At 34.6% G+C, this 20,643-nt stretch overlaps 1 protein-coding gene across 6 annotated transcripts in view; it reads right to left on the bottom strand.

The window, feature by feature from the left end:
• The window catches only part of PTBP2 (polypyrimidine tract binding protein 2), an 84,179-nt gene that overhangs the window by 24,302 nt on the left and 39,234 nt on the right, over positions 1-20,643 (bottom strand). For all 6 annotated transcript variants that reach the window (XM_045478375.1, XM_045478376.1, XM_045478377.1 and 3 more), the window contains 5 exons: positions 14,219-14,391; positions 13,209-13,352; positions 7,444-7,608; positions 7,241-7,351; positions 1,282-1,477 (listed from right to left, as the gene is read on the bottom strand). In XM_045478375.1, the coding sequence (XP_045334331.1) occupies positions 1,282-1,477; positions 7,241-7,351; positions 7,444-7,608; positions 13,209-13,352; positions 14,219-14,391 (789 nt within the window). The remainder of the gene's footprint in view (positions 1-1,281; positions 1,478-7,240; positions 7,352-7,443; positions 7,609-13,208; positions 13,353-14,218; positions 14,392-20,643) is intronic.

Below are 20,643 nucleotides of genomic sequence, written 5' to 3'. Positions count from 1 at the left end.
AGAACTGAAGAATCTACAGTAATGATTATAATCAAAGATCATGTATCACTCATTGTCTCACTCTTGCCTTTACCTTTAAAATGGTACATTACGAAATAATCAATTTAAGAAGCCAAGTTAAGGGAGTAAAGGCTTAAAGTAGGCCCACACTGTGATAGAGATTCTGTCAGAAAAAAATATTATCAACCTTAAGACTCTGTTAAAGTCATGATAGACAGTTAGGGCTTGTGCTAGATGTGTTAGAACATTAGAATAAAGGGTCAGTTTGGTCTGAAGTCACCAGAATTAATTTCAAATGTCAACTGCTTCTCTTGTGCATTAGGGTGTCTCTGTTCACAGATGTATCACTTATACTGCACTTTCAATGGAAAACACCATTGTTACATATCCACAATAAATATAAATCTATTTATAAGAATTACTTCATTATAATATGCTTTTTCTGACTGAGGGACACAAACTAAACTGTAAGAGCTAGTTTTTAACTCCTCAATCTTGGGTTCCATATGGACACACTCTGATTTAAAGAAAATCCTACAAATATCAAATGTCAAAAATTTCTGAAACACAGCAAATAAAACTAAAATTTCATCCTAAGTTATAAATCACTCATTTTACTTACAAAGTAACATTTTCCCTTATTCTTCATTCCCTATTATCTTCATCTTTACTCCATCAACTAGTTGTTGCAAATTTTTGCGGTTTTTTTTATGGGAGGTGACTCAAATCCATTGTAGAACAAGGTGAAATATAAATGATTGAGACAAAACGTGAATACCAGAATAAATTTTCATAGCGAATTCTTCGTTTAAATTGTTTTTTAAGAGACAGATTATAATATCATTGAAAAAACCCATATGACTAACCCCATTACATGTTTCACCTGTTCACTTTTCACCGTTTCTGTGCAGTGCTAAATTAAAGCAATCAGAATTGCTAAAGACTAAAGAATATGCACAAGACTCTAGACATAGACCAAGACAGTGTGTAATCAAGTTTAACGTGTAAATAACTCAACAGTATTTATCAGAGCTCTTCTTTTATTTTGACAGAGAAACTGAGGATGATGAAAGGAATATAGCTGATAGAACTGTAATTAACACTTTAAGCTTTTCTCCCAACAGCATTCATATGCATCATAAAAAAAAAAAAAAAAGTAATAACCTAACACAATTTCTTAAATTCCAAAATGAAGGATTTATTATACTTACTGTAGTTTTAATAGGCACTTTCCCATTTGGCAAAATGGGAGAAAAGTGGTATAGACAATAAAAATCATACCTAAGAGAGAGGTCTCCTTGGCAAATGCTGCAGCAATAGCTGGGTCCAATGCAGGTTGTCCATCCCCAGATGGAAGATCAGGTCGAGTATAATCCCTACTTTTATCATTGTTGTATTTTACATTCAAATTCACAAGTTTGGAAAAATCAATCCTTAGTGTACAGCAAGCATTATAAATATTCTGACCATCTAGGGCCTGTAAAAGTGAATAAAGTATATCAGCAGTCTTAAGGAATGAAAGTTAGCAAGAAATAGGATTTCGACAATAAAACTCAATATTGAAGACCTGCACATAAAAGCCACCAGGAAAGGGACCAAGTATCATGCATCATTCTTCGTTATCCCAGCTGTACATTATTTGTTTCCACAAATACTATCTTCTTTAAATACAAAGTGCTACTTAAATCTAAAATACAACCAGTTGAACACATTTGCTAATGCTTTTAATTCAAAATATCTACAAATAATTTAAAAAAATAAACAAGGATGACAGTCCTGTCAAAGTCATACCATAATAGTCTGCATAATACTTTAATTTTATTATACACATTTTTTGCTGGATGGCAGTACTTAGAAGAATTGTTAGAATTTTGTAAGGTAACTTTTGTTTGATGACACATTTTATGAAGTGCCTCAAGCCAAGTAAGTATCACTATAAGGCATAATAGCAAGTCCCATAAAATGGGGCAAAAACTATTATTTCTGTAACTTGAGGTGTTCAACCTGAATCAAAATAACTTGAATTAGAAAATCCAACATCATCCTAGGAAAGCTCTGGAATAGAAGAGTACAGGCTCTAGAGCTGAAAGTCTACATTCAATTACGTCATACTGAGCAAGTTACTTAACCTCTCTGAGTATCAGGATCTTTCTTAATCTGGAAAACAAAGATGGTAATGGCTGCCATGATCCTCACAGGTTACTATGAGGATTAAACAAAAGATCACATATGTGTAAGTATAATGTGAGTTATAAAAGACCATGCTGCTGTTATGATTATTATGGTTTTTTTTTCCTGCTCCTATATAATCACAATTGCTACTCCAGCTGGATGTAAGCCTAGAAGAAACTAAAGAACAAGGGAATATATTAATTTTTCATTAGAAGAATAAACATTTACTGTATAAAACAATAGTTCAGAAATGAAGAATGTTTAACTAAATCACCATGAAAATTAAACAAGTTCTTCTGATAATAGATCAATAGATTAAGCCTGATGTTTACATAGACCAAGATCCATTATATGTATACATCTAGAACTATAGTACTTCAGTAGTAGACCAGCATTTTTTTTTTTTTTTTTTTTTTTTTTTTTGCAGACTTTTGAAGACTGGACTGAAATATATATGAACCTTAGGACAAATTCAAGAGATTGTTGAATTTTTCCAACACTCACTAATGCTCCACTGTTAATCTGTTTTTTATATAGCCTTCATTGTCTTAATAAGCATAAAAATGTAGCAACTGAGGGGCGCCTGGGTGACTCAGTCCATTGAGTGCCTGACTTCAGCTCAGGTCATGATCTCATAGTTCATGAGTTCAAGCCCCATGTTGGGCTCTGTGCTGACAGCTCAGAGCTTGGAGCCTGCTTCAGATTCTGTGTCTCTCCCTCTCTCCCTGCCCCTCCCCTGCTCACACTCTGTCTTCCTCAAAAATAAATAAACATTAAAAAAACTTTTTTAAAAATGTGGCAACTGAACTACAAAGTTTAGAACCAATTCATTTTGTAGTATACTGAGATATACAAGGATGACTGCAAAACAGGAAGAGATCTGTAGCACAGCAGGTGATGTTCCCCGCAAGTGCTAGGAGAGTTGTGACACAGTATGAAAGTTCTAATACCTACAATGTGCTATACACCATGCTATGTTCTAGGAATATATGTTCTAGGAACAAAGCAGAAGAGCCACCCACTCTTATATAACTTATAGAAAAACAAAATATAGACATCTCACAAGTAATTACAAATTTGATGTGTGGTAGTGAGAATAAAGGAAGGGATGTGATGTAGCTGGAAGTTTACGGAAGACTTCTCAGAGACTTCTAAACCTGAAAGAGGAAGACAGGTAGAGGTGGACATAAAAAGACAAAGAGAAAGCAGTAGAAGCAAATGAAACATCAGGTTCTAAGCCTGAGATATCAGAGAAAATACAGCATATGCAAGCTATTTTACAAAGTCCAATATAGTTGGGGTGCCTGGGTGGCTCAGTTACTTGAGTGTCCAACTCTTGATTTCAGCTTGGGTCATGATCCCAGGGTTGTGGAAATGAGTCCCGTGTTGAGCTCTGTGCTGAGCATGGAGCCTGCTTAGGATTCTCTGTCTCTTCCTCCTCCTCCTCCTCCTCTGTCCCACTCCCCCACCTACGCACTCTCTCTAAAATAAATAAAAGGAAAAACTTTTAAAAAATTCCAATTTAGTTAAAAGAAGAGAGATGAGATTGGAAAGACAAACACTGAGGATTGCTTTAGAGTTCTGTAAGCCATGTTAAGGACTGAGAAGTTTATACTAAGGACAAAAGCCGGGCACTGAGAATGGAAGTAATAGGACTTTATGTTGAATCATCCTTAGTGCTCGGGAGAAAAATAAGTGTAGGGGAAGAACTCAAAGTGGTGAGGTGAGTCAGAGGCCTTCTGGGATTCTTGGACTAGCTGTCCAAATCACTCTGCATGAAAAGGAGTGTGTCAGAATCTGTATTAACAGTGCACTAAACACACTACTAGAAGTATGCTGACTTGTATTTTGGCAAACGCTCCTGGTACCATCAGAGACCAGCACTTTGAATAACACCTGGTTTAGACGAGGGTGGTGTGCAAGAGAGCTGGGAGACAAAAGGATAGATTCAACAGAAATTTAGGATGAGAATAAGATTTGGTGGTAGGATGAAAGGAAGAGGAATAAAAGACATGTTTTCTGGCTTGTTACTGACATGGAATTCAATACCCTGAGCTTTTTACTGACACAGGTGAGGAAGGGTTTGGTTTTTTTTGGGGGGGGGGGGCGCGGGGAGAAAGGCTGAGTGGGTAGGTGACAGGAGCTGAACTGATCACACTAAGTCTGAAGGTGCCTAATGGTCCACTAAGTTCCTAGTCTGGGTCTCTCAGAAGAGATCTGAGCTAGAAAGAGCCACGTGGGCATGTCAGAGTCATGAAGGTATAATTGAGCTATGGGAACAGGTGAAGTCCCCCAGGCAGAAAGAAGGGAAAGGATATGATGAGACAAAGAGAGGTGGAACATATCTAGGCAAGAAGTGTTGAGACCAGGAGAAGAGAAGATTTTAAGAAAGAGAATGGCTCACGCTGTATCAAAGGTACCTAGAGGGTAAGGACTGAATAAGGCTGGTGAGATTTACCTACTGTAGTGATCCTGGGGACACTGGGAAGAATAATTTGAGTAAATCGGGGCTGAAACCAAATTATAGTAGGTAAGGAAATAAAAAGGGAAAAAGTATACACAGCAAACAAAGAGAGCTTCTTTAGTAGGTCTGGCTATAAATGAAAAGGGAGAAGAAAGGATGATACATATGTGGAGTTCAGGGTAAATTCACTCAAAATGAGAGAAATTTAATGATGCTTGTGACACTGGTGACAAGTAGCCAACACAGAGAAAAATGTAAGAGAAAGAGGGGATGAACGATAGTGCAAAGTCTCTTGAAGGGGAGAAGACGACAGGATCTGGTGTTTACTTGTCCTAAAGTTATCTATGCCTTTTATTAGAAGAGAACAATAGGTGTGGTATAAGTGAATTTTGTGAGAAAAGCTGATGGGAGTTTCCATCTGATACTTTCTATTTTTTCTGAGAAATAGTAGGCAAGCTCATAAGGAGGAGTGAAGAGAGTTGGTAGACTAATTTTCTGATACATTCTTTGTGAAAAATGGGACAGCATGCTGGAAAAATGTGGTGACATTTGTCAAGCAGAATAGAGGGCCTATTTGTAATTAATGCTGATAAACTTCAACTGGTATCAACTGCTAGATTACAGGATATTCCCTAGGTACACCCAACAGTCTGGATACAGGCATGAAAAAAGATTACTAGAGTCATCAAAAGTATATGTTTTAACAAGGAATCTGGATTACAAGATAATGGGGCAAGCAAGTTCAGGAAACGACCTCTTTTTTTCCTTCTCTAATAAGTGAAACAATGTTCAGTTCAGATACCAGAATAGTTAAATAATGAATATTAATGAATAACTCCCTCGGAATTACAACTGTAGATCTTTGTAGAGAAGACATGATTGAGTGTAACCCTCAAAAATACTTGATGCTTATTATCCTACACAGACGACTGGTTAAATTTAAACCTCAAATATCTGATAACATAATTAAAGTACAATCTTTTGTTCTCATTACTATAGATTACCTCAGACAAACACATAAACTACTTTCCCCATTGGATTATACCCCAAATGCAGTGTAATTTCAAATTAAATTCCATTCCATTGCCTTCTACCAAATACTCTCCCCTCTCCATCAGAAGGGATGACAAAAAATATTCCACATTAAGAAAAACATGCACTATATTTAAATATTTGGAAGCTGTGAAAAGTGCCATAAACATCTTGGCTTCTAGACCGTCTGCTACTGATCAAACCTCATACCACATGGATTTTGGTTACTCTTTAAAAATAAAATATCTCCAAAGTTAGAGGTCAGGGACATGTAAAGAGAAATCAATATTTTTGGAAAAAAGAATCCCAAGTATTAATGTATGCCTGAAAAGGAAAATATAATAAGATTAGATCATGTAACTTAAGAACAAGTGAGTAGCAACATACTGGAGAAAATCAGAATGAAAATATGTCTACCCTACATATAGTGAACATTGTAAGTAATTTACCTCTTTAAATATTAGCATCCCCTTGTAACACAAGAATAATTCCTGTTCTGTTGACTACATATTAGGAAAAAAACGAGATAACAGCACTTGGTAAACATTTCAATTATGCCAATATAAACGGTACAGCAAAAATATCTGAAGCTATTTTTGCTCCCCAAATGACATGCTGAAGTTGGAAACACAATGAAACAATCAAAAATGGTCTGGGTTCAATACAATCTATCTTGATCTAGAGGAAGCACTGAAGTATTACAGACCATAATTATTTGAAAGTATGAGTAAAAGGGAGAAAAAAGAGGTAAGACAGAAGGTAAAGGAAGATAAGACAGCTGATGTAATGGTTTAATAATGAATATTTAATCGTTTAACAACAGAATAATAATCACAATGAGAGAACATGGCACAAGACGTTAAAGAGCTAGAGCAAAGGTAGATTTAAATACGATACACAAATAGAAGATTAAGGCAGTTGGTAGCAAAGATAATGATATGCAGTTTTCAATAGTGGTCATGATATGGGAAGATATTTTACTTCTTTTAGTAGTTTCTTATCCTCCATATATAACAACAAAAAAAACGTAAATGATGTGAATAAAAAGCAGATCAGGAATCTATTCAAAAAAGCAGTCTTAAAAAAAAAAGCCTTTAAAGAGAGTATTAAATATACTGTAGTCTTAAATACACTGAGAGCTTATCATAATATCTGAACCACATGTGTGATGATTATTTCAGCCCAAGTGTCTTGATAGCTAAATTAATTACTCTGAAACTCCCACTGGAAAACACTCAAAATCTTTACTGGTATTCATGCACAATATATCCTGCCATATCCTCAGGAGCATAAAACTTTGGACCTAAATCAAAAATGGAAAGTAACAGAAATCAATATTATAGATAACTATAGATAGAACTATCCTTAGAAATAAACATTTCTATCACAAATACTAAGCTTTTCTAATTGTATCTAAATGACACCAATTTGTGCCATCTACAATGCTACATGGTATTGCCGAGTTATGTCCGTATTAGTAACATCAGCAATATATGTGTTTATGTGTACCCACCATTGAAAAAGATCACTGTCTATAAAAAAAAAAAAAAAAAAAGCAAGCTCCAGACTTACTAGTTTTGCTTGTTGAGCATTTACTGGATCACCATACTGGAGAAGAGCCTGAAACTGGTTATTTTTTGTAAATGTGATGATCTTTAATACAGCACCAAACTTTGAAAATATCTGTTAAAAAATTAAAATCAAAATATTATTTATCTACTGTTATCTTTATTTCTCCAATTTATAGGTAAACACGAAAATTAAGTTAAGCTTACTTGGTGAAGAACATCAAGTGTTACAGGGTAGTACATATTGTCAATAATTATTCTAAGCACTGGACTCTGGGCTGGAGTCACTGCACTCTCACTAACTGTGGTGCCACTAAGAGGCGTATTTGCTGTTTGGACAGCTGTCACAGCTTGAAGAACTGCTTGAGCACGCTGAAAATTAAAAGATAAGCACTTTAGAAACACACTCCATATTTTCATTTAAACTTTGCTACATGTTACACTATTAGTTCATTTTTTTCTACAACACACACAGATTAAACAAAATTTAACGATCATTCAATAAATACTTTGGAGCTCCTACCATGAGCCAGGTATTATCGGTTTATAATTCAAGTATCCTACTGGTATTTACTTCAAAACAATTATCTAAGGTTTGGGACCTAGATAATTGAACAAACGAAGAAAAGCAACGTAATTTACTTTCAATAGAACAAAATATAGTTTGGCAGATTCATATCATCAGAAAATGTTTTAAACAGAAACTTTTAGAGAATAAAACTTCAACTTAACATTATTCACTCCATAAAAAAGGTACCCAGTAAACCTCAGCAAGGGGATTACCAGATTATCCAAAAGAACTCCTGTAAAGTTTATTATTTCTAATACAATCTTAAAGGAGGAATATTCAGGACATATATTAAGTCTTTTTCATAGTAGCATAACTTCTAAAATACTACTAATTAAACCAGACAAATCAACGACACTTAATTTCTGAGATTTTAAAATGTGAAAAAATATACACACTAGAATATTACTACTATGATAGATTCACCAGTAAGGAAATAGTATTTCTACCTATCTGGGGTCAAAAAACCTATATAAAGGCAAATAACTGTTAAGTAACAATAACAAATAGTACTACATTGTTTTACAGTTTGAAAAAGCTGTACTGGCAGATGAATAGGAATATAAACTGAGCATGATAAATGAAAAGGAAGGCGAACACAAAAGATATGAGAATAAAAAAAACTGGTAACTTTGACAGCACATATACTATGGTAGAAATAATTTTGCAATCCGTGTGTCAAATCAACACAATATATACCTTAAACTTACACAATATATCAATTTTTATCTCAATAAAGCTGGAAACAAAAAAAAAAGTCATTTCATTGACATGTCCCATAACCAGGAGATCACGCAGTTTGGAATTCAGAGACCACATGCCCATCTGGTCAAACCTCATTATTTAAATGCTAATTAAACAATAATATGACCTACAGATCTATATATTGGCTCAGGTGACTTGAAGTATTTTAAGTAGTGTACTGCAAGATTACTTCCTTCACTAGTGAAGCATGTCCTCACATATATTTATGTTATTGCAAGCATGGAAATATCACAACTTAGGAAAATACTAACATCTCCTACTTCAAATAATGGAATGCTTTTTAAAATAGCAATCACATGATATACTATCCAAATGGAACAAAAGGTTAAAAGTCTCCTCTGCAACCCTGTCACCCTGTATCCTTTCTCATACCCATTCCATACCGATATTATCATGGGTACCCTTCCTATATCACCTAGGTGTGTGTGTGTGATATGTCTATTACATACCTTTCCCCCCAGTACTATTCACTTTTCTCCATCTTCTCTTTTTAGCTTAACAATTAGGTTTTCTACTATCATTAACAAATAACTTTCCATATTTTTTTTAACTGATGAAACAGAGTTGGCTTGCCAACAAAGATTTTAACTGAACTTAGTGAACTATTACATATACATATAAAAGGACACAGATCCTAAGAGTATACAGCTCAATAAAACATCACAAATTGGACATATCTGTAAAATGACTAGATAAAAATAGAGCATTGTCAAAACCCTAGAGGGCACATTCATGCTTTCTCCCAGTTATATAAAATGGCATATATGTGTTCTACTTTGGTCTGGCTTCTTTCACTAAACATTATTTTTATGATATACATCCATGTTTTGCAAGTATAAGTAGCTTGATCATTCTTTTTGTATTCTAAGAAATTCCAACAAGTGAATATGCCACAACATATTCTACTGCTGCTGAACATGTAGATGATTTCTAGTTTGGGACTATTATGTATTAGTGTTCCATGAACTTTCTCATACATATCTTCTGATGCACATATTACATATTTTCTCAGGTATGTAACTAGGATAGATTTACTAAGACAAAGATTATGTATATGCTCAGCTTTACTACATATTTCAAGTTTTTAAACGTAAGTCTACTAATTTACATTCTTAGCATGTATATATGAAAGTTCCAGCTTCCCAACCTTGTTACCAACATCTGGCATTACCTATCTTAATCATAGGCAATCTGACACAGTACACAGTAGTAGCTCAATGTGGTTTTAATTTATGTCAAAGTTTCTTTTTTTTTTTTTTTTAAGTTTATTTATTTATTGAGAGAGAGAAAGAGAGAAAGAGCATACACATTCACATGCTAGCAGGGAAGGGGCAGAGAGAGAGGGAGAGAATCTCAAGCAGGCTCTCCACTGGCAGTGCAAAGCCCAACATGGGGCTCAAACTCCTGAACTGTGAAATCGATCCTAAGCCAAAACCAAGAGTTGGACGCTTAACTGACTGAGCCACCCAGGCGCCGGTGTCAAAGTTTCTTAATGCAAACCTCACCCACACTGTGGATCAAAAGATGGCTTTCTAGAGGAAACTAAGGGGAGACCTGAAGATGTCTACCAACCGGCCATGTGAAGTGTGGGTTGGAAAAGTGACACGAGGGTAGGCAGGCCTTAATATTCCAGGCAAGAGTGACATCACAGAAACATAGTGGCCTCAAAAGACTGGAAATAAGAGAAAGCATGCCAGGTTGGAGGATTTACAATTACTTTTGGGTAGAAGCACAGGGAAACATACAGCCGTAAGACAGAAATAGTAGCCATCTCTTCTGAAGGGCTTTATCCTGAGCATGAAAAGGATATGGCTGCAGGAGAGTAACTAAAATCAGATTTGTCTGTTTTACAAAGGTATATACATACTTAGGGGCACCTGGGCGGCTCAGTTGGTTAAATACCTGACTCTTGATTTCGTCTCAGGTCATGATCTCACAGTTCATGACTTCAAGCACCACATGGAGCTCTGCACTGCCAGTGTGGAACCTGGCTGGGATATATATTCATTCATTCTCTCTCTCTCTCCCCCACCCCCCTGTCCCTCCCCTACTTGCACACACTCTCCCCCACTCTCAAAATAAGTAAACCAACTATTAAAAAAAAGATACAAATATATATATATATTTAGAGAGAGGGACGGGGTGGGGGGAAAGAGACTAATAGGGAAGGGGAGAGGGGGAAGTGTAGGGGAAGGGGAGAGGAAGTAGGGAGGGAGAAAGAATTCAAGAGGGGAAAGCAAAAAAGATCAGTAAGAGAGCTGTTATCACAGTACAGCCAAAAGGTAACTGTGTCTGAGCTACTAAAGTAGCAAGAAAGATGATGAAAACTAGGCAGATATTAACAAGAGTGAACTGGTAAGACTTGGTAATTTGAGGAAGGATCATGGAAGAATTCAAGGTTGACTCATATTTATTGGACTCTCTTCTATTTATGTATGAAAGCCCAGAAAAATGCATATAAATGAGGTGATGGGGATTAAAGAGTACCCTTATCATGATAAGCACTGAGTAACATACAGAACTGCTGAATCACTATATTGTACACCTAAAACTAATTCTGTGTTACCTACACTGGAATTAAAATTAAAAATAAAAATGCCTATAAATTAATACAACATGGAATAAACCCAAACACTGAATAGAGAGAATGTCCTCATTAGCATAGAATACTTTTACCAAAATTCCTGGAATGCAGAAAATAAATGGAAACAAATGGGAACAAAGAAAGCTTAGTCAACACAGAACAAACGGTTTGCACTGTTAACCGCCACATTATGTCAGATTAGAAACTGGCAGAGTCCTAGGATGAAAATCAAAGGGTTGATGGAAAGTCTGCGTAATAAACAAATTCCTCTTTCTCCCATTCCCTCATCATCTCTCTCCCTTAACATTAAAAAAAAAAAAAAAAAAAAAATCCTCCCTTAAAAGAAAGAAATTCTAAAGAGAGTTTTACAGGCCCAGAGTAAGGACCTCTTTGGTATTTATGGGATCCCAGCTCAGTGTCCAAACTCCTTATTTTACTCTAGAGGAAAGCATACCAGTCCAATAAAACCTAATTGTCCATTCTAAAATATATAAACACAACTGGGGGGAGAAAGACAGACAGACGGACAGAAGATAAACATAACAACTAACACTGAAAGAACGAGATAATTTAGAGTGAGGTATTTTTAAAAATACTATTAATTAGTAGTATCCTTAAAGAATTGTGAAATCACAAAACACTGACCAATTGTAACCTAAAAAGGATTATCAAAAAAGATTAAAGGGCTTCTGAAAATTAAAAATACGGCTTCAAAAACAATTGTTTTGTTTTGTTTTCCCAACACAAGCAACTGTTGCATTGATTGTTCCCTATGTCTGGAATAGTCCAGGCCAGAATAAGTGTATTTATTTCCAAATCACTTTGAAGTTTGTTACTGAAATGTCACCTGTTCATGGGGTTTTCACTAAGTATTCTATTTAAAATTATAAATCCCCTTCCCTTACATGCATTTGTCTATAGATGCCTTATCTTTTTTCATGTTCCCTGCAATGGAATCTTTTAAAATGAGAATGCATTCACAAATTACTTTACTAAAAATACTAATATATAAATAAAATTGAAATACTGAATGCCATTTTAAATTCTGAGTAAAATAAATATAGAATATCTTCTTTTGGCATATTTCCTCATGATAAATTCATAGAAGTACAATTTCTGGTTCAAAAGGAATGAAAATTATTACCAAATTAAAACAAAACCCAGCTGAAAATTCAGCCTTGTCTTTAGACAAAAAATTTTAAATATTTATTTATCAACTATCAAAATAATCTGGAAACAGGTCAGTTTTTATGAAGGTTAAAATATATGAGGAATTATTTTCCATTACATTTTCAGTAAGACAAACAGCCAGATAGTTTATATTTTACTGAAACATAAAACATATAATTAGCTAAAAACTGTATTAAAAGAGCTAAAAGACTGTTCCTTAAATGCTATGTTTTTAGGTCTAAAATCATTCCTATACTATTTAAAAAATACATACATATTAATTTTAAGTAATTGGTATCTGCTACATCACACTTAAAAAAAAATTCAATATATTCATATATTCTCAATTCTTACATTCCCAAACACCCCCACTCCCACCAGAAAACCATTCACACATCTTCAATAAAAATATTTCCATAAGACCTACAGGTCTTAAGTTTCCTATAGAAATATTTTTATTTCTAACATTTTTATTTCTAATTTTAGTTATTAATAACTAAAGGTATTAAACATACCTTAAAACTCTAAGCAACAGACCTATACAGTTTACGCTAATAGTAAGCCCAATCTCATGTACAGTTTCTATACAAAAATTTGAACTTGCAACATGAAAATGAACATTTTGACTAGAACCTTAAAGCTTTGAAAAAATATTATTTACTTCATCAAGTACCAATTTAAAACATGCACATAATAGACTTCACATACATTTTGCAAATTAACATAATATTTAATACTTAGGGACATACTGCAAGAAAATGTCTTCAAAATAACAAGAAAATGCCCATAGCTTCTGAACAGTTAAAAATTTTTACTTTCTGTTAATATGTTTCAGACTCTTAATATGCCCTAGGCCATTTTATTTGTGTACCTACACATACTCACTTGGTTTAATGTATTATCTGTTTTTAGTTCTTTGTGATTGGAGTACTGGATATAAATTGGTTGGTTACGGAGATGAGGTGTCACAGCAGAATAGTAATTAACCATAGTAATAGCGGCTTCCTCTGTTGCTAGTTCCAAAAATGCCTGAAAATTTAAATAGCAAATATTTTAATACCATGAATTATATTCAAATAAACATCAGTATCTGTGTAATATATTCAGTTAATGAGAAAAATCAGTACAAGACTATAACCTTCCCAGTTACATTTAGATGTTCAATAAGTTATCCTTACTTATCCTTATTTTCCACATACCACAAATATAGTCCCCCAACAAAAGCTAAAGAAAATAAAATCTAAACGTTTTCTAACATCAGAATTTTACCACTCTTAGAGACATAAGAAATCTCCGTCATTTTTAAAGCAGTATAACTCAAGAGAGAAAGAAAAAAATTAAGAATTAAATATCAGATTAGTGACATTCATTATATTTAAGAGCATGTTAAATTTCATAAGTTCTTCTAAATGATATCATTAGAAATTTTAAAGCAAAATTTTAATATGCCAGGGCACCTCTGCAACAGATACATTTATTAAATGAAGAGTTATCTAGGATTAATGACTATTTTCTTCTAATGCTATCAGATAAACACTTCCATGAGATAAACTTAAAGGAGAAGATGCTACTAGTATCCACACTGTTTTCTGATATCAAAGCTACAATAAAAGAAATATTTCATTTGTATTTTCCACAATCTCATTATAACAACTGTTCAATTAGAGTCCAAAAGTGAATTCAAAAGGCGAAATTTAAAACTACAGTAACTCATTCATTTTGGCTCCCTAGTAATTTCCCAAACACCATTACCAGGAAAAGTCAAGAACTTCTGTTATGCTCTTTTACAAAAGTTAGGACCTACTATATTCTACCCTTTTATTAGGAGATAGCTAATTCACACACACAGGATAGCTTGGGGCTTAACAGTTTTGTAAGTCCTGAAAGAAGCATACCTGATTTTTTCCTTTCAGCATAAGGATGTTGGTCACTTTACCAAAAGGTAAGCCTAAAGCAATAACTTCAGTTTCTGTCACTTCACCAGGTAACTTTCGAATATGAAGTACACGAGAAGGAGCACCATCCATTTTATCTTCTCCTTTAAATTTTTTACTATCATTACCATTGGCTGAAAGACATTTAAAAAAAAAATAGTTTATTAATTTTCCCCATTTGTGTAAAAAAAAGAAACCCCACAAAACAAAGTTTAAAAAAGAACTTAATTGAGCCCTGGGTCACATTGGGCTCTGTGCTCACAGCTCAGAGCCTGGAGCCTACTTCGCTTTCTGTGTCTCCCTCTTTCTCCGCCCTTCCCCCGCACATGATCTGTCTCTGTCTGTCTCAAAAATAAACATAAACATTAAAAAAAAAATTTTTAAAGGGGCGCCTGGGTGGCTCTGTCCGTTGAGCATCCGACTTCAGTTCAGGTCATGATCTCATGGTTCGTGGGTTTGAGCCCCATGTCGGGCTCTGTGCTCAGAGCTCAGAGCCTTGGAGCCTGCTTTGGATTCTGTTCTCCCTCTCTCTCTCTCTCTCCCCCTCCCCTGCTGTGTCTCTGTCTCTCAAAAATAAACATTTAAAAAAATTTTTTTTTAATTAAAAAACATAGCTGAGTATACCTGAATAATTTCTAAAAATTAAAAAACTGGGCTTTCAAAGGGAGAGAGAAAAATCATATCCACCAATTATTATCAAATAAAATTATGTCACCAATTAAGGTAACTACTGGGTAAATGTTTCTGAACAGAGTGTGTGTATGTATACACACACACACACACACGTAAAGAGTAATAAATGACAAGCAAAAATTAAAATGCAATTTCAGAAAGAAATTTTCCAATGGCTAAAGAACACAATTATCTTACAATTTAATCATCTTATTACAGACTAACAGAAATACAAAAAGTGTGAAATATTGGCTTAGCAAAAATTAGGGTGATAAGAAATTATTAATGGTTTAATTTGGAAAACATTGTACTCAAAAAGTGGAATCAAAGAAGGCAATGCTGTAGAAATAATCATGCAGTCAATCCACATGACAGCTTAACTACAATGAGTCTGTCCTAATTTACTAATATTATCACTTAATCCACCTAAGTATTTTGTCACTATCAACATCTATGTAATATAAAACACTCATGGACTTCATTAACTTACTGTTATTCTGACCTTTAAAATAAACTGATATATTTTTATCCAACAAATTAGTTACCTGCCTTTATTCCAAAGCCTCACCAAAAATAAAAGTCCTACTAAAGACACAAAATTGGTAATATTTTATGTAAAACTGTTTGAAGGACTTGCAATCTATCCAATATTCCACAAGAGTAGTTCCTAATTGTCTAAAGACTAAGGGATATTTCTGAAACTAACTAAAATGAAGGATCCTCAATCCACTGAGAAATATGTATACTCCACTTGTGTATAATTTTAGGTACTTCATGGTACTCCCCAAATCAACACTACCCATAAACATTATGTGTGTGTGTTGTGTATGTATATATATTCAACAATATCTATAAAATTCTAAGATCAACTCGATCTCTAAGTGGCTTTAAAATTCACTTACACACTGATTCTTTAAGAGTTACTGAGTATCAAAAAAAAAAAAAAAAAGAGTTACTGAGTATCAAAAAAAAAAACAGTTACTGAGTGTCAAGAACATGTTTAGCACTGTTTGAGGCTCTGGGGGATACAGCAGTGAACAAAATGATCAGTAAGATCCCCAATGCTCTCTTACAGTCTAGTAGGAGAGGTGGACTAACTTACATGAACAAAATATCTCTTATAGTGATTAACTGCTATGAATAAAGCAAAGCAAAATGTTGTTGATTAAAATGGACTTAGCAGAGAACTAGAAGGTGGTGGTGTGATAGTGACTTTATTGGATGATTAAAGAATATCTCTAGGAAATAATATGTGAACTCACCTGATAATTAACTTATTAAGTTAAATTTAAGTCATATTTTATGCTAAGAGCTTTACTGAAGTTTATATACAGGAATGGCCAGCCAATGCCTTTAGAAATCTTTGGATGGCTTTGTACAGAAGAGTAGTAGGCTCTGGCCTCTGGATATATTACCATGAAAATCTTGCTGGCTAGCTCCTAATCACTCCAGAAATAAGAAAAACTAAAGGAAGCCCTCTATACTTCATAACTAAGGACGATTTGTACATGCACAAGCATCTGAATATATCAGAAAGAAGAAAGAGGCTGAATTTTCTCTTTTGTGGCATTTTATTGAACAAAATCATGACTGGGTCTGTTAGCTGAAAATGTAAGTAAAGCAGGAATTTAAGGATACATGTATACTTTAAGATTTATAATTGGCATACAAACATATACTCATGTAAGACTACAGCCATGTCTTGGCAAAACAGAGTACAGAATCCTGATAGTTTGTGTTCTCATTTTGTTCATTTGTTGGAATAACAAGAACGAATACTTCATAATCCAATCTAGAGCCCCAGGAGTTATAGGTTATGGTATCAGTAAATTTCAGTTTTTCCTAATTTAGTCTGTCCTTTTCTTTCTGGGGAAAAAAAAAGCAAAAAAAGTACATCACAATAAAGATACTATCTATTACTGCATACATAAAGGCTTCCCTTTTTAAATTATTTTTAGAATATGATCCTCAAAAGGTTAACAGCCTGCATTTTCCCATTATAAAGAAAATAGGATAGGGGCGCCTGGGTGGCGCAGTCGGTTGAGCGTCCGACTTCAGCCAGGTCACGATCTCGCGGTCCGTGAGTTCGAGCCCCGCGTCGGGCTCTGGGCGGATGGCTCAGAGCCTGGAGCCTGTTTCCGATTCTGTGTCTCCCTCTCTCTCTGCCCCTCCCCCGTTCATGCTCTGTCTCTCACTGTCCCAAAAATAAATAAACGTTGGGAAAAAAAAAAAAGAAAAAAAGAAAATAGGATAGTTTATTGTTCTGGATTTGTGTTGGGTAATTCCTGGGCAGTGTGAATTGTGAACGTTAGTAAAACAGTTAAATAATATGGAAAGGTGGAATCATTTTGAAAAGTCAAAGAAAATAAATAACCTTATTTTTTGAAGCTACTTTTCTTCTACATCAATATTTAACATTCCTTGCAAATTAACTACATGCCAAACACTGTACAACTCTATAGTACAATCCCATTTATGGATAAGAGCTAGTTAAGTCGACCAAGGTCAGACATTAAGTAGTAAAAGACAAGAAGTAATAGAAAAAGACTGAAACTCAGGAAATAGGACTCCATGGCCTGTGGTCTTAACCCACCACACTATACAAGGATCCCAAAGACAAATAGTGCATTATACACAATTGCCAAGAGAGGATCTGTCCTTTTCTTCCAAAGACCATGTAACATCAAAACTTACACTTTTGTCACACTCTGATATTCCCTCAGTTAGTTAATAGTTTAGAAGGGGTAGCTACTAAATATTCATACTTTAGTACTAAATATTCATATTTTGGTGTGAAATATTAAAGTTTTCATTTTAGATAATGAGACTATGAGAACATGAAATTGGGAAATAAGGACTTCTTTAATCATATGACTAAAGCATACTTTCATCTATAAAAACACTCCAGCCCTAGAAAAGAAAAAGGGCACAGGAAAATATATAGCCCTTAGCTTATAAAACACACAGGCCATTTATTACCCTATCAGAGAAGTAAGGTAGATTGGGTCTCTCTGGGTTACAGATCTAGGATTCTTCAAAGGCAAAGAATAATTTGAACCTCTTTCCATGATCTTTTCCCTTCCATTCCTCAAGTAAATCCAGAAACTTCTGGTTTGTGTATGTAAAACCAGTAACAATTAAAATGATTTCTAAGAACTTAGGCAACAACAATATAGTAATACTTTTATTTATGCATACAGGTTGTATATAAATTGCAGAAACCTTTAATATTATTTTCCATATATTATTCAGCCTTCTTAAAGCCTTGTGCTTAAGATGTTCTTCTCAAATTTGAAACAAAATAATATGTAAAAATATGCAAAAACTGTTTCTATTTGAATACTTCTCTGCCAAACTCAAAAGTGGTTTTCTACCTCAATTCTAAAGTGACCATGTTCATTCACCTTTAATCAGTCTCTTTTTTCCCTTGACTAACGACCTTTGCTTTTTACTGGTGTTTATCACAGTTTTCACGTAACAGTCTCACCAAAATTCTGGGTAATTTGTTAAATCCATCCATGGCCAAAATACTGCAAGCCCTCTCATACTTACCATATCTCTGTTCTCACAGCACCCCTAACAATTCACATCTAGTTTTCTTACTTCCCTGACTCACTGTATAGTTGTTTGAACTTTCTGTTAAGCATGCATTCCCAGTAATGGTGGGAATTCCTCAAGCTGTACTGGCCCCAAAGTCCTATCTTTACTTGCTCATGTAAAACCTGGGTCTCAAATACCACCTGCTCATTTAATTTGTAAATCTATTACCTTAGTCCCACTCATTCACCAATTTTCTAATTCTATACTTTCAACTGCATCAGCCTGAAGTGCAACATTACAAAACTTTATACTTCCACTTATTTATACAGTAGAAACTATTTAACAAAAGATAAGTACATTCTCATTCTCTGAAGTCTTTCAGACCCAACCATGTATAAAAAAGCATTGGTAGCATCCTTATCAAATGTGAAACTGAGAGGAAAAGCAGTTTCAATTCCAATCAGTTTTAGTTAAGGCTTCAGGGCAAAGCATAATGTTATAAAAGCTGTTGGCTTTAGAAAAATAAAAAATAAAAATAAACGTGAGTTACGAAAAATGAATGCTCATATTCTTTACATTCCTATCTGGGAAAACAGAAAACCCAAAAAAGAATTAACCAGAAATGCAGGTATATACAGAAAGACACTTCTGTTATTCTGCTAGCTGTTTAGTCAGGTCCAACAGCCACCACACAAAAAATCTTAGGTTTAATGTAAAAACTGGCTATAATTCTGCATTTTCAAGAAGCTGCACTGCACAGCCTACTTGCCAGAAGTACCTTACGCATGAGCTAGGAAAAAATAGAAGGCTAAACTAGAAGACTCATGTGCTGGAATATTTCAAAGCATTATAGCAAAATGAAATGGCATTATATAAAAATGTCTTCACATAAAAATTAAAATCTCAAAGAATTCTGAGTAACATATACCAGAATCTATGGGATGATTTCAGTTTTTTCACATAAAGCAAAATATCACACTTTTAACAATATTTAAATCCTACTATTATAGAATAACAATCAGGATTACTGGCAGAAATATGTATACTTTAAAGGGACAGTCCATATCCAGAGCTATGAAGAAATGACTCAAAAAATTAAAGAGACCATATTTTACAATTGTCAAACCTCCTCCCCAATGAAAAACTAGTTATTCCTTTAAATAAAAGCCAAATCCAATACTAGTCAGAGCTAGGTTTTTTTATTTTTTTAATGTTTCACTTTTATTTCTGAAGGAATATATTACAAAATATTTTTTTTTAATTTTTTTTAACATTTATTTATTTTTGAGACAGAGACAGAGCATGAACGGGGGAGGGTCAGAGAGAGAGAGGGAGACACAGAATCTGAAACAGGCTCCAGGTTCTGAGCTGTCAGCACAGAGCCCGACGCGGGGCTCAAACTCAACGCACCGTGAGATCATGACCTGAGCTGAAGTCGGCCACTTAACTGACTGAGCCACCCAGGTGCCTCTATTACAAAATATTCTTAATGCACGGACTTCTTATTTACCTGAGACTAAAATTCTAATGACTTTAACTTTTCTCACTTCTAATTTTTTTTTTTTTTCTGACACAAAAAACTGGCATGTATATAGAAAGAAAGTCTGGACAGATGAGGGAAAGGCCATTGAACAGACATTTTTAGAAACAGAATTCTATAGTAAAGTGATTTTGAGGAAACATTTTGGATAAAGCTGGAATAGAAGAATGAAATCCTCTTCTGTATCTGATAATCATTTCCTTGTAATACTGTCTGTAAAAGTACCTTTTTGAGACACTTGGATGACAATGGCATTTTTTTTTAATAAACTTTTTTAATGTTTTATTTATTTTTGAGAGAGAGAGAGAGAGAGAGTGAGGGAGGGAGGGACAGCGTGAGTGGGGAGGGGCAGAAAGAGAGGGAGACACAGAATCCCAAGCAGGCTCTAGGCTCAGAGCTGTCAGCATAGAACCCAATGCAGGGCAAGAACCCACGAACCGTGAGATCATGACCTGAACTGAAGTCAGTTGCTTAACTGAGTCACCCAGGTGCCCTGACAATGGCATATTTTTCCAGGCAAGTAGAATCACAAGTTTTTAAAGGTCTTTTATGCTGTTTGCTCCTATAAGCAATCATATTCAAATTGGCGTCTGTGAGATCATATACAGACTCTCATCTTTTTTGTTAAGGAAAA

This window comes from Leopardus geoffroyi, chromosome C1, assembly GCF_018350155.1.
Source record: "Leopardus geoffroyi isolate Oge1 chromosome C1, O.geoffroyi_Oge1_pat1.0, whole genome shotgun sequence".
Taxonomy (NCBI): domain Eukaryota; kingdom Metazoa; phylum Chordata; class Mammalia; order Carnivora; family Felidae; genus Leopardus; species Leopardus geoffroyi.
This window is presented reverse-complemented; position numbering and strand designations above follow the sequence as displayed.